This window comes from Rana temporaria (assembly GCF_905171775.1).
Source record: "Rana temporaria chromosome 13 unlocalized genomic scaffold, aRanTem1.1 scaffold_420_arrow_ctg1, whole genome shotgun sequence".
Lineage (NCBI taxonomy): Eukaryota > Metazoa > Chordata > Amphibia > Anura > Ranidae > Rana > Rana temporaria.
In genome coordinates, this window is record NW_024404497.1 from 158,601 (window position 1) to 173,758 (window position 15,158).

At 49.0% G+C, this 15,158-nt stretch overlaps 2 protein-coding genes across 2 annotated transcripts in view; one reads left to right on the forward strand and one right to left on the reverse strand.

The window, feature by feature from the left end:
- The window catches only part of PDF (peptide deformylase, mitochondrial), a 37,027-nt gene extending 29,088 nt beyond the window's left edge, over window positions 1-7,939 (forward strand). The window contains exon 3 of the mRNA XM_040334531.1: window positions 7,231-7,939. Coding sequence (XP_040190465.1) covers window positions 7,231-7,388 — 158 coding nt within the window. The 3' untranslated portion in view covers window positions 7,389-7,939. The remainder of the gene's footprint in view (window positions 1-7,230) is intronic.
- Window positions 7,940-9,824: 1,885 nt separating this feature from the next.
- Window positions 9,825-14,597, reverse strand: LOC120922006 (adenine phosphoribosyltransferase-like). Its single transcript, XM_040334537.1, has 5 exons — window positions 14,457-14,597; window positions 13,745-13,848; window positions 11,679-11,812; window positions 11,516-11,594; window positions 9,825-10,236 (listed from the first exon to the last, which is right to left on the reverse strand). Exons 1-5 carry the CDS (start codon window positions 14,537-14,539, stop codon window positions 10,094-10,096), a joined length of 543 nt encoding a protein of 180 aa, XP_040190471.1. The 5' UTR covers window positions 14,540-14,597; the 3' UTR covers window positions 9,825-10,093.
- Window positions 14,598-15,158: the final 561 nt, after the last annotated feature.

The window sequence follows — 15,158 nt, forward strand, 5'->3', positions numbered from 1 at the left end:
ATTCTATCTCCGGGATTGCTACACTTATCCATAGACTTCTATTCTATCCCCGGGATTGCTACACTTATCCATAGACTTCTATTCTATCCCCGGGATTGCTACACTTATCCATAGACTTCTATTCTATCTCCGGGATTGCTACACTTATCCATAGACTTCTATTCTATCCCCGGGATTGCTACACTTATCCATAGTCTTCTATTCTATCTCCGGGATTGCTACACTTATCCATAGACTTCTATTCTATCTCTGGGATTGCTACACTTATCCATAGACTTCTATTCTATCCCCGGGATTGCTACACTTATCCATAGACTTCTATTCTATCCCCGGGATTGCTACACTTATCCATAGACTTCTATTCTATCCCCGGGATTGCTACACTTATCCATAGACTTCTATTCTATCCTGCGGGATTGCTACACTTATCCATAGACTTCTATTCTATCTCCGGGATTGCTACACTTATCCATAGACTTCTATTCTATCTCCGGGATTGCTACACTTATCCATAGACTTCTATTCTATCTCTGGGATTGCTACACTTATCCATAGACTTCTATTCTATCCCCGGGATTGCTACACTTATCCATAGACTTCTATTCTATCTCCGGGATTGCTACACTTATCCATAGACTTCTATTCTATCCTCTGGGATTGCTACACTTATCCATAGACTTCTATTCTATCCCCGGGATTGCTACACTTATCCATAGACTTCTATTCTATCCCCGGGATTGCTACACTTATCCATAGACTTCTATTCTATCCCCGGGATTGCTACACTTATCCATAGACTTCTATTCTATCTCCGGGATTGCTACACTTATCCATAGACTTCTATTCTATCTCCGGGATTGCTACACTTATCCATAGACTTCTATTCTATCTCCGGGATTGCTACACTTATCCATAGACTTCTATTCTATCCCCGGGATTGCTACACTTATCCATAGACTTCTATTCTATCCCCGGGATTGCTACACTTATCCATAGACTTCTATTCTATCTCCGGGATTGCTACACTTATCCATAGACTTCTATTCTATCTCCGGGATTGCTACACTTATCCATAGACTTCTATTCTATCCCCGGGATTGCTACACTTATCCATAGACTTCTATTCTATCCCCGGGATTGCTACACTTATCCATAGACTTCTATTCTATCTCCGGGATTGCTACACTTATCCATAGACTTCTATTCTATCCCCGGGATTGCTACACTTATCCATAGACTTCTATTCTATCTCCGGGATTGCTACACTTATCCATAGACTTCTATTCTATAATCTCCGGGATTGCTACACTTATCCATAGACTTCTATCTCCGGGATTGCTACACTTATCCATAGACTTCTATTCTATCCCCGGGATTGCTACACTTATCCATAGACTTCTATTCTATCCCCGGGATTGCTACACTTATCCATAGACTTCTATTCTATCCCCGGGATTGCTACACTTATCCATAGACTTCTATTCTATCCCCGGGATTGCTACACTTATCCATAGACTTCTATTCTATCTCCGGGATTGCTACACTTATCCATAGACTTCTATTCTATCCCCGGGATTGCTACACTTATCCATAGACTTCTATTCTATCCCCGGGATTGCTACACTTATCCATAGACTTCTATTCTATCTCCGGGATTGCTACACTTATCCATAGACTTCTATTCTATCCCCGGGATTGCTACACTTATCCATAGACTTCTATTCTATCTCCGGGATTGCTACACTTATCCATAGACTTCTATTCTATCTCCGGGATTGCTACACTTATCCATAGACTTCTATTCTATCCCCGGGATTGCTACACTTATCCATAGACTTCTATTCTATCCCCGGGATTGCTACACTTATCCATAGACTTCTATTCTATCTCCGGGATTGCTACACTTATCCATAGACTTCTATTCTATCCCCGGGATTGCTACACTTATCCATAGACTTCTATTCTATCTCCGGGATTGCTACACTTATCCATAGACTTCTATTCTATCCCCGGGATTGCTACACTTATCCATAGACTTCTATTCTATCTCCGGGATTGCTACACTTATCCATAGACTTCTATTCTATCCCCGGGATTGCTACACTTATCCATAGACTTCTATTCTATCCCCGGGATTGCTACACTTATCCATAGACTTCTATTCTATCTCCGGGATTGCTACACTTATCCATAGACTTCTATTCTATCCTCCGGGATTGCTACACTTATCCATAGACTTCTATTCTATCCCCGGGATTGCTACACTTATCCATAGACTTCTATTCTATCCCCGGGATTGCTACACTTATCCATAGACTTCTATTCTATCCCCGGGATTGCTACACTTATCCATAGACTTCTATTCTATCCCCGGGATTGCTACACTTATCCATAGACTTCTATTCTATCTCTGGGATTGCTACACTTATCCATAGACTTCTATTCTATCCCCGGGATTGCTACACTTATCCATAGACTTCTATTCTATCTCCGGGATTGCTACACTTATCCATAGACTTCTATTCTATCCCCGGGATTGCTACACTTATCCATAGACTTCTATTCTATCCCCGGGATTGCTACACTTATCCATAGACTTCTATTCTATCTCCGGGATTGCTACACTTATCCATAGACTTCTATTCTATCTCCGGGATTGCTACACTTATCCATAGACTTCTATTCTATCCTCTGGGATTGCTACACTTATCCATAGACTTCTATTCTATCCCCGGGATTGCTACACTTATCCATAGACTTCTATTCTATCCCCGGGATTGCTACACTTATCCATAGACTTCTATTCTATCCCCGGGATTGCTACACTTATCCATAGACTTCTATTCTATCTCCGGGATTGCTACACTTATCCATAGACTTCTATTCTATCCCCGGGATTGCTACACTTATCCATAGACTTCTATTCTATCCCCGGGATTGCTACACTTATCCATAGACTTCTATTCTATAATCTCCGGGATTGCTACACTTATCCATAGACTTCTATTCTATCTCCGGGATTGCTACACTTATCCATAGACTTCTATTCTATCTCCGGGATTGCTACACTTATCCATAGACTTCTATTCTATCTCCGGGATTGCTACACTTATCCATAGACTTCTATTCTATCTCCGGGATTGCTACACTTATCCATAGACTTCTATTCTATCCCCGGGATTGCTACACTTATCCATAGACTTCTATTCTATCCCCGGGATTGCTACACTTATCCATAGACTTCTATTCTATCCCCGGGATTGCTACACTTATCCATAGACTTCTATTCTATCTCCGGGATTGCTACACTTATCCATAGACTTCTATTCTATCCCCGGGATTGCTACACTTATCCATAGACTTCTATTCTATCCCCGGGATTGCTACACTTATCCATAGACTTCTATTCTATCTCCGGGATTGCTACACTTATCCATAGACTTCTATTCTATCTCCGGGATTGCTACACTTATCCATAGACTTCTATTCTATCTCCGGGATTGCTACACTTATCCATAGACTTCTATTCTATCCCCGGGATTGCTACACTTATCCATAGACTTCTATTCTATCTCTGGGATTGCTACACTTATCCATAGACTTCTATTCTATCTCCGGGATTGCTACACTTATCCATAGACTTCTATTCTATCTCCGGGATTGCTACACTTATCCATAGACTTCTATTCTATCTCCGGGATTGCTACACTTATCCATAGACTTCTATTCTATCCCCGGGATTGCTACACTTATCCATAGACTTCTATTCTATCTCTGGGATTGCTACACTTATCCATAGACTTCTATTCTATCTCCGGGATTGCTACACTTATCCATAGACTTCTATTCTATCTCCGGGATTGCTACACTTATCCATAGACTTCTATTCTATCCCCGGGATTGCTACACTTATCCATAGACTTCTATTATATCTCCGGGATTGCTACACTTATCCATAGACTTCTATTCTATCCCCGGGATTGCTACACTTATCCATAGACTTCTATTCTATCCCCGGGATTGCTACACTTATCCATAGACTTCTATTATATCCCCGGGATTGCTACACTTATCCATAGACTTCTATTCTATCTCCGGGATTGCTACACTTATCCATAGACTTCTATTCTATCTCTGGGATTGCTACACTTATCCATAGACTTCTATTCTATCTCCGGGATTGCTACACTTATCCATAGACTTCTATTCTATCTCTGGGATTGCTACACTTATCCATAGACTTCTATTCTATCCCCGGGATTGCTACACTTATCCATAGACTTCTATTCTATAATCTCCGGGATTGCTACACTTATCCATAGACTTCTATTCTATCCTCCGGGATTGCTACACTTATCCATAGACTTCTATTCTATCCCCGGGATTGCTACACTTATCCATAGACTTCTATTCTATCTCCGGGATTGCTACACTTATCCATAGACTTCTATTCTATCTCCGGGATTGCTACACTTATCCATAGACTTCTATTCTATCTCCGGGATTGCTACACTTATCCATAGACTTCTATTCTATCTCCGGGATTGCTACACTTATCCATAGACTTCTATTCTATCCCAGGGATTGCTACACTTATCCATAGACTTCTATTCTATCTCTGGGATTGCTACACTTATCCATAGACTTCTATTCTATCCCCGGGATTGCTACACTTATCCATAGACTTCTATTATATCTCCGGGATTGCTACACTTATCCATAGACTTCTATTCTATCCCCGGGATTGCTACACTTATCCATAGACTTCTATTCTATCCCAGGGATTGCTACACTTATCCATAGACTTCTATTCTATCTCTGGGATTGCTACACTTATCCATAGACTTCTATTCTATCCCCGGGATTGCTACACTTATCCATAGACTTCTATTATATCTCCGGGATTGCTACACTTATCCATAGACTTCTATTCTATCTCCGGGATTGCTACACTTATCCATAGACTTCTATTCTATCCCCGGGATTGCTACACTTATCCATAGACTTCTATTCTATAATCTCCGGGATTGCTACACTTATCCATAGACTTCTATTCTATCTCCGGGATTGCTACACTTATCCATAGACTTCTATTCTATCCTCCGGGATTGCTACACTTATCCATAGACTTCTATTCTATCTCTGGGATTGCTACACTTATCCATAGACTTCTATTCTATCCCCGGGATTGCTACACTTATCCATAGACTTCTATTCTATCCCCGGGATTGCTACACTTATCCATAGACTTCTATTCTATCTCCGGGATTGCTACACTTATCCATAGACTTCTATTCTATCTCCGGGATTGCTACACTTATCCATAGACTTCTATTCTATCTCCGGGATTGCTACACTTATCCATAGACTTCTATTCTATCCCAGGGATTGCTACACTTATCCATAGACTTCTATTCTATCTCTGGGATTGCTACACTTATCCATAGACTTCTATTCTATCCCCGGGATTGCTACACTTATCCATAGACTTCTATTCTATCCCCGGGATTGCTACACTTATCCATAGACTTCTATTCTATCCCCGGGATTGCTACACTTATCCATAGACTTCTATTCTATCTCCGGGATTGCTACACTTATCCATAGACTTCTATTCTATCTCCGGGATTGCTACACTTATCCATAGACTTCTATTCTATCCCCGGGATTGCTACACTTATCCATAGACTTCTATCTCCGGGATTGCTACACTTATCCATAGACTTCTATTCTATAATCTCCGGGATTGCTACACTTATCCATAGACTTCTATTCTATAATCTCCGGGATTGCTACACTTATCCATAGACTTCTATTCTATCTCCGGGATTGCTACACTTATCCATAGACTTCTATTCTATCTCCGGGATTGCTACACTTATCCATAGACTTCTATTCTATCTCCGGGATTGCTACACTTATCCATAGACTTCTATTCTATCCCCGGGATTGCTACACTTATCCATAGACTTCTATTCTATCCTCCAGGATTGCTACACTTATCCATAGACTTCTATTCTATCTCCGGGATTGCTACACTTATCCATAGACTTCTATTCTATCTCCGGGATTGCTACACTTATCCATAGACTTCTATTCTATCCCCGGGATTGCTACACTTATCCATAGACTTCTATTCTATCCCCGGGATTGCTACACTTTCTGAATGCAGGATTTTTGGCGCCCCACACCTGTGTATATAATAGAATGGCAAAGCGCAGGCGCCCCACGTTGCAGGTAAACGGCCTTATAGGGGGCGCGAAACAATAAGGGTTCATTTACACTTGCAGTTTGGGGGGGGGGGGTGTAAAACCTGATCGTTAAGATGAGTTTTTACCACTCCCACCTTAACCACACCCCCTTTAGCTGCAGTGACAAGGAGTCGGAGGGATGCGCCCCCTCATGGTCGGTCGGTGGACCCATTGAAGTGAATGAGGGCGCCCTGGAACATTGTACAGCACACACGGGGTTAAAGCAGGCAGTGTTGTCGCCTCTCACCATCGGCTCGGACCCCGCAGAGGAATGCAGTTGTGGGGCGCTTGCAGAGGGACTCCATTTACTTAAATGGGTTGCAATTATCGGGGTGCAGCGCCAACCAATAGAAACGGGGCGTAATTCCTGCTGCAGGTGAAGAGCGTTGGGATTGGGGCGCAGAGTCCCCCCCCCCCCCACAGGAGCTCTAAGGGTGCCGCTGCAGAATAAAACGAAGGGCTCATTCACTGCTGTCCTCTGAAAAGCGACCCGAGTGTGTGTGACAGAGGAGGAGATTGTTATGCGGTGTGACTCCTCCCATGTTCAGGTAGATCTCCGCCCCCTGCTGTAGGGCGTGTCCCTTGTGCTGATGCATCATTTCATCACTTCCTGGTTGGGGGTCTGGGACAGGAAGTGAAGGGAAATCTCCCCAATTCACTGATCCCAGCACATTGTACTTTTTATTTGAACAAACTTTATTGAAATCTTACAAAGTGACACTATGCTGAAGACGAGTTCTGCGCGGGGGAGGGGTGCGGGACGAGGCGATTTGCTCTATCTCATGGATCCACCGCCCCCGCTGTTGTGTTTGACCTTTAATAGGGGGGTGCAGAGAGGATGTGGGGGGGCGGACCAGAACATTGACCCCTCCCCCCATGTCAGATATTTCCTATATTCGGGATTTATCAGCCAATATTCATTTTATGTTTGGGCGTCATGCCGATCCTTCAGCTTCTTCCATTTCTGATGTCTTTTCAGGGCTGAATGAGAAAGGGGAGGAGACAAGCTGGAGGAGCCGGGGCTGGGCGGCCCGCATTGTTCAGCATGAGATGGACCACTTAGATGGCGTCCTCTACATCGATAAAATGGACCCCCGAACCTTTGTGAATGTGTGCTGGATGGAGGTCAATGACTGATGGGCAATCCCAGCATGGCAAACTCAGGGCGCCTCCTAGTGGTGAGGAGAAGTACTGCACCCCAGAGAGCTGCAGCTGATAAATGGAACTTTTTCTCTGACCCGACGCCGATCTTTTCTCTGACCCGACGCCGATCTTTTCTCCGACCCGACGCCGATCTTTTCTCCGACCCGACGCCGATCTATTCTCCGACCCGACGCCGATCTATTCTCCGACCCGACGCCGATCTTTTCTCCGACCCGACGCCGATCTATTCTCCGACCCGACGCCGATCTATTTCTCTGACCCGACGCATTCTCTGACCCGACGCCGATCTATTCTCCGACCCGACGCCAATCTTTTCTCTGACCCAACGCCGATCTATTTCTCTGACCCAACGCCGATCTATTTCTCTGACCCCACGCCGATCTATTTCTCTGACCCGACGCCGATCTATTTCTCCGACCCGACGCCGATCTATTCTCCGACCCGACGCCGATCTATTCTCTGACCCGACGCCGATCTATTTCTCCGACCCGATGCCAATTAAATGTCAGATTCTTTCACACAAAGCAGTTTTCTGGTTTCCATTCATCTCTGAATTAGGAATAGACATGTAAAGGGGTCTGTGGGGTCCACAGCAGCCGGAAACATTCAGCCTTTTGTTTTCTGGGCTTGGAGAGTAAATTCGAGTTTTCATTGGGGGAGATTTACTAAACCAAAGAAGCTGATTGGTTACAGGGCTCAGCTGAATCGCCCCCATAGACCTCGGCGAGGATCGGAGGTGACGGCTGCATTCTGATTTATTATTGAAGGGAAAAAAAATTGTTTGAATATTTACTGATCTTTTATAATCGGAGAATAATAATGTTTGGCTTTCTATAGGGAAGATCGGCGCCGTCCTCTCCCTTCCCTATAGGAAATGTCAGCAGAGAGAGAAGGGCGACTTATTCAGCGCCCTGTAATCTTCATGTCAGGCGCAAAAATTTATATCATGTTTAAAGTTCCTCATCTTTGCAAACGCTTGTAACCCGAGATATATAAATATATACACAGAGCCCTATCTATATATACACACACACCCATATATATATAAATATATACACACACATAGCTATATATATACACACACACACAGAGCCCTATATATATAAATTTATACACACACTCTAAATAAATAAATAAATAAATATATATATACACACACACACACACACACAATAGCAATAGGCAGTACAGTAAACCTCAGTTTACGAGCATTTTGAAAGATGAGCAACTTTAAATAAAAATCCTGACTCGATTTGCGAGCGTTTGTCTCGCAGGATTCAGGCCGCTGGGGTATGTAATACCGCATTTGGTTTGGCCGGGGGGGGGGGGGGGGGGCGGAGAAGCGCAGAAAAACTACCTTCTTAAGTCTCTCCAAGCGTGTCCGGCGCCCCCCAGAACCCCTGGCCACATGTGGTACTGCATACCCAAGCAGTCACTGTGGAACAAATCATTTGAGTTTCCATTATTTCTTATGGGGAAACTCGCTTTGATATACGAGTGCTTTGGATTACAAGCACGTTTCTGGAACGGATTATACTCGTAATCCAAGGTACTACTGTAAATATAACATTCACAATATTATAAATAGAAAGTCACCAAAATTTCAGTGGCCGAAACATAGCTCTGGACTGGTCCTGTTATTTGGGGGGGGGGGGGGGGGGGGGTCGGTGGTCCCCTGAATGACAGTCACTTTTTAAGAAACAAACACGAAGGATTAAAGAAAAATTTGTTTTATTGTCCGTTTTAGAATATGACATCATCGGATACAATAAAAAAATTAAATATTGAAGAAAGCTGAAATGTCTGCAGGCACAGTGTAAGGCCTCCGGGAGGCGCTCCGCTCACTCCTTCCTCCATTGGAGAGCGAAAAAGGACGCGCTCACGTAGCACCCGATTGGTTAGGGATATGGAAGATGATGGAAGGAGCACCGACAGTGGATGCGGGGGGGGGAGGAGGAGCACCGACAGTGGATGCGGGGGGGGGAGGAGGAGCACCGACAGTGGATGCGGGGGGGGGAGGAGGAGCACCGACAGTGGATGCCGGGGGGGGGGAGGAGCACCGACAGTGGATGCGGGGGGGGGGGGGGGGGGGAGGAGCACCGACAGTGGATGCGGGGGGGGGGGGGGGGAGGAGCACCGACAGTGGATGCGGGGCGGGGGGGGAGGGAGGAGCACCGACAGTGGATGCGGGGGGGGGGGGGGGGGAGGAGCACCGACAGTGGATGCGGGGCGGGGGGGGGGAGGGAGGAGCACCGACAGTGGACGCGGGGGCGGGGGGGGGGAGGGAGGGGCACCGACAGTGGACGCGGGGCGGGGGGGGGGAGGGAGGAGCACCGACAGTGGACGCGGGGTGGGGGGAAACGACAGTGGATGCGGTGGATGCGTTTTACACCAGACACCTGAACAGCATGGCGGGGGAGCAAAAGGAAGGGCGAGCGAGGTGAATTTAATTGATTCCATTAGACTGGTGAAATATTCCGACCCTTTAACCCCAAGTCGGCTCCGCCCACAGTAACTTGGAGGGTGAACATATAATTAGGGGTGGGTCTATTACATAGGACCACTCCCCACTGAGATCAGCAAATCCCTCTGTGATTGGCTGCAGAGAGATTCGCCCTTCAGATGATGAAGCCGTCATCGGCCCCTCGTAGTGCCGGGACCCCCGAGCAGCGCCCCCCTCAGTCATACTGAAGCAGGGAGTGGACATGGTGGGGGCGGAGCTTCTCGGCGCCTTTCAATGATTTCAGCTCAATCAGCACCAGACAGCTCAGGATCTCGGCGTTCTTCCTCTGCAGGAGATCGCAGGCGGCGCTCATCGTCCCTGCGAAGAATCAAACCAATCAAAGTGCATCATGGGAGAACAAAGCAGCCTGAGGGGGAGGGGACTTTCTATTAAAGAGGGGGTTCACCCTCAATAACAACATTCTAGCATAAAATGAGGCATAGTAGCGCGAGCGACAGTGCGCCTTTATTTATTTGTTTATCCCCTACTCACAGTGCAATCCCGTAGTGAAGATTCCGACTCCCCGCGGGGAATGGGCGTTCCTATCCAGAGGGAAGATGATTGACGGCCGGCTCTGGCGCGTCACGCTTCTCCGGAAATAGCCAAAATAGGACTTGGCTCTTCACGGCGCCTGTGCATAGTCTTTGCGCAGGCGCCGTATAGCGCAGTGAAGAGCCGAGACCTACTCCGGCTATCTTCGGGGAGCGTGACGCGCCATAGCCGGCCGTCAATCATCTTCCCTCTGGATAGGAACGCCCATCCCCCGCGGGGAGTCGGAATCTTCACTACGGGATTGCACAGTGAGTACGGGGATAAAAAAAATATAGGCGTACTGTCGCTCGCGCTACTATGCCTCATTTTATGCTAGAATGTTGTTATTGAGGGTGAACCCCCGCTTTAAATATAGTCCCGAGACTCCCGTCGTCCTCATTCCCCTCCGCTCACGTTCCTCATTCCCTTCCCACCCCCCACTGGGTGGCCCCCGCTCGCTCCCCCTCCGCACAGCCTTCCCCCGCTCGCTCCCCCCCACACAGCCTTCCCCCCCCCCGCACAGCCTCCCCCCCCCCCCGCTCCACCCCGCCGCCCTCCCCCCCCCCCCGCTCACCCTCAGCACAGTCTTGCCCCGCTCGCTCCCCCTCTGCACAGCCCCCCCCCCCACTCGCTCCCCATTCGCAGTCTTCCCCCGCTTGCTCCCCCTGCACAGCCTTCCCCCCCCACTCCTCCCCCTCCGCACAGCATTCCGCCCCGCTCGCTCCCCCTCCGCACAGCCTTCCCCCCACTCCTCCCCCTCCGCACAGTCTTCCCCCGCCCGCTCCCCCCCACACAGCCTTCCCCCCCCCCCCCCGCACAGCCGCCCTCCCCCTCCCCCCGCTCACCCTCAGCACAGTCTTGCCCCGCTCGCTCCCCCTCTGCACAGCCCCCCCCCCCACTCGCTCCCCCCCACACAGCCTTCCCCCCCCCCCCGCACAGCCTCCTCCCCCCGCTCCACACAGCCGCCCTCCCCCCGCTCACCCTCAGTACAGTCTTGCCCCGCTCGCTCCCCCTCCACCCCCTGGGGGCCCCCTCGTTGCCTGCACACGGCTGTCAGTTTCTTTACCTCCTGTAGCCAGCAGATCATCGATGATCACAACTTTCTGTCCCGGATCCACAGCATCCGACTGGATCTCAATCTCCGCCTGAAGAAAGATGGAAGGGTTGATGTTGGGCACTGTGGCGGGGGAGGGGTGTAATCACACGTCTGTCCTCTAGGGGGCGCTCACCTTCCCATACTCCAGGGCGTAGGAAACGCACTCCGTGGGTCCCGGTAATTTTCCTTTTTTCCGAATCAATACGAAGCCGATCTCCAATCTCTGCGCCAAAACCGGACCAAACAGGAAACCGCGAGAGTCCAATCCTGGAAGAGAAAACAGATCCCGCCCCTCCAATCATTATCCTCCAACCAGCGAGTTCAACCCTCATCACACCCCAGTCAGGATTGGCCAGTACAGAGTATAACCCCGCCCACTACCAGCATGAGAATGATCGCCGTCCTTCAGCTCTTTTATCCATCCCTGATCTCTAATATGAACAATTTCTGTGATGTGGCCCCAAGAAGTCCGATCACCACAGGGGCCACACATTCCATGAATACTCAGTGTCAGCCAAAGATAATGGACACACTACAGGAGATGGTCAGAGACTGCAGACATCGCACAGGAGATGGTCAGAGACTGCAGACATGGTACAGGAGAGGGTCAGAGACTGCAGACATAATACAGGAGATGGTCAGAGACTGCAGACACACTACAGGAGATGATCAGAGACTGCAGACATAATACAGGAGATGATCAGAGACTGCAGACATAGTACAGGAGATGGTCAGAGACTGCAGACATCGCACAGGAGATGGTCAGAGACTGCAGACATAATACGGGAGACGGTCAGAGACTGCAGACATAATACGGGAGACGGTCAGAGACTGCAGACATAGTACAGGAGATGATCAGAGACTGCAGACATAGTACAGGAGATGGTCAGAGACTGCAGACATGATACAGGAGATGGTCAGAGACTGCAGACATAGTACAGGAGATGATCAGAGACTGCAGACATAGTACAGGAGATGATCAGAGACTGCAGACATAGTACAGGAGATGGTCAGAGACTGCAGACATAATACAGGAGATGGTCAGAGACTGCAGACATAATACAGGAGATGATCAGAGACTGCAGACATAATACAGGAGATGGTCAGAGACTGCAGACATAATACGGGAGATGATCAGAGACTGCAGACATAGTACAGGAGATGGTCAGAGACTGCAGACATCGCACAGGAGATGGTCAGAGACTGCAGACATAATACGGGAGACGGTCAGAGACTGCAGACATAGTACAGGAGATGATCAGAGACTGCAGACATAGTACAGGAGATGGTCAGAGACTGCAGACATAATACGGGAGACGGTCAGAGACTGCAGACATAGTACAGGAGATGATCAGAGACTGCAGACATAGTACAGGAGATGGTCAGAGACTGCAGACATGATACAGGAGATGGTCAGAGACTGCAGACATAGTACAGGAGATGATCAGAGACTGCAGACATAGTACAGGAGATGGTCAGAGACTGCAGACATAATACAGGAGATGGTCAGAGACTGCAGACATAGTACAGGAGATGGTCAGAGACTGCAGACATAGTACAGGAGATGGTCAGAGACTGCAGACATAGTACAGGAGATGATCAGAGACTGCAGACATAATACAAGAGATGGTCAGAGACTGCAGACATAATACAGGAGATGGTCAGAGACTGCAGACATAGTACAGGAGATGGTCAGAGACTGCAGACATAGTACAGGAGATGATCAGAGACTGCAGACATAATACAGGAGATGATCAGAGACTGCAGACATAGTACAGGAGATGATCAGAGACTGCAGACATAATACAGGAGATGGTCAGAGACTGCAGACACACTACAGGAGATGGTCAGAGACTGCAGACATAATACAGGAGATGATCAGAGACTGCAGACACAGTACAGGAGATGGTCAGAGACTGCAGACATAGTACAGGAGATGATCAGAGACTGCAGACATCGCACAGGAGATGGTCAGAGACTGCAGACATAGTACAGGAGATGGTCAGAGACTGCAGACATAATACAATAGATGGTCAGAGACTGCAGACATCGCACAGGACATGGTTTAGAGACTGTTAGAAATCTCCGCTATAACAGGGAATTAGGGAGACACTGATTGGTACCTTTAGGGGCCACCAGGGATCTGACCAATAGGAAAGAGTGGGCGGGGTCTGAGCTCCTCCCATGCGGTTCTCTTACCGGCAATCACATCCACATCAGCGAAGTTCTCCCGGATAAATCTCTCAAACAGATCGGTGGCGGCACGAAGAGCGGAGGGATTCTTCATCACCGGAGTGATGTCTCTGCAGGGAAACCGGAGAATCATCATCTACTCATTAACTGTCCCCCCAACTATGAGATGAAGAGGGGGGGATGGGACCTCTGTGGGGTGAAGGGGGGGGGTGGGGTCTCTGTGGGGTGAAGGGGGGGATGATGGGGGTTCTGTGGGGTGAAGGGGGGGGTGAGGGGTGAAGAGGGGGGGTGGGGTGTAGAGGGGGGGATGGGGTGACCTCTGTGGGGTAAAGAGGGGGGGGTCTCTCTGTGGGGTGAAGGGGGGGATGGGGGATCTGTGGGGTGTAGAGGGGGGGTGAGGGGTGTAGAGGGGGGGATGGGGTGACCTCTGTGGGGTAAAGAGGGGGGGATGGGGTGACCTCTGTGGGGTAAAGAGGGGGGGGGTCTCTCTGTGGGGTGAAGGGGGGGATGGGGGATCTGTGGGGTGTAGAGGGGGGGGGGTGAGGGGTGTAGAGGGGGGTATGGGGTGACCTCTGTGGGGTAAAGAGGGGGGGGGTCTCTCTGTGGGGTGAAGGGGGGGATGGGGGATCTGTGGGGTGTAGAGGGGGGGGTGAGGGGTGTAGAGGGGGGGATGGGGTGACCTCTGTGGGGTGAAGAGGGGGGATAGGGGGTGACTCACCTGAAGGTCACCCCGGGGGAGGGGAAGTCGGGGAATTCTCGCACCGATCGGTAAAGTTCCGCTCGTTTCTCCTCCTCACTCATCGCTGTCACGTGAATTTCCCAACACCAGAGGGACCCGGAAGTGATATATTTCCCAACACCAGAGGGACCCGGAAGTGATATCGAAGAAGGAAGTGGGCGGAGCGTGTCCGGAGTAGCGGGGCGGGGAGGGGGAGGAGTTCTATCAGTAGGCGAGAGAATACAGAATATGAAAGAAAACCATTATATCCGGGGGAGGCTCTGCAGGGTCAGGGATATGGAATGTGTGGGGGGTACAGTGTCGGTGGTATGTGGGGGGGGGGGGGGTTCATAGCCAATAGATATAGTAGATAGAATGCACCCCCACAGCTCCTCCCACAATACTCACCTGAACCCCCCACAGCTCCTCCCACAATACTCACCTGAACCCCCCACAGCTCCTCCCACAATACTCACCTGAATTCCCCACAGCTCCTCCCACAATACTCACCTGAACCCCCCACAGCTCCTCCCCCAACACTCACCTGAACCCCCCCACAGCTCCTCCCACAATACTCACCTGAATTCCCAAAGCTCCTCCCCCAACACTCACCTGAACCCCCCACAGCTCCTCCCCCAATACTCAGCTGAACCCCCCACAGCTCCTCCCCCAACACTCACCTGAACCCCCCACAGCTCCTCC

Coding starts and splice junctions, on each gene's coding strand:
- LOC120922006 (XM_040334537.1), bottom strand. CDS start 14,539: ATGAGTGAGGAGGAGAAACGAGCGGAACTTTACCGATCGGTGCGAGAA. Junction 11,813..13,744: donor TGATGTGGATGTGATTGCCG/GTAAGAGAACCG, acceptor TTTCTCTTCCAG/GATTGGACTCTCGCGGTTTC. Junction 10,237..11,515: donor TGATCTGCTGGCTACAGGAG/GTAAAGAAACTG, acceptor GATTCTTCGCAG/GGACGATGAGCGCCGCCTGC.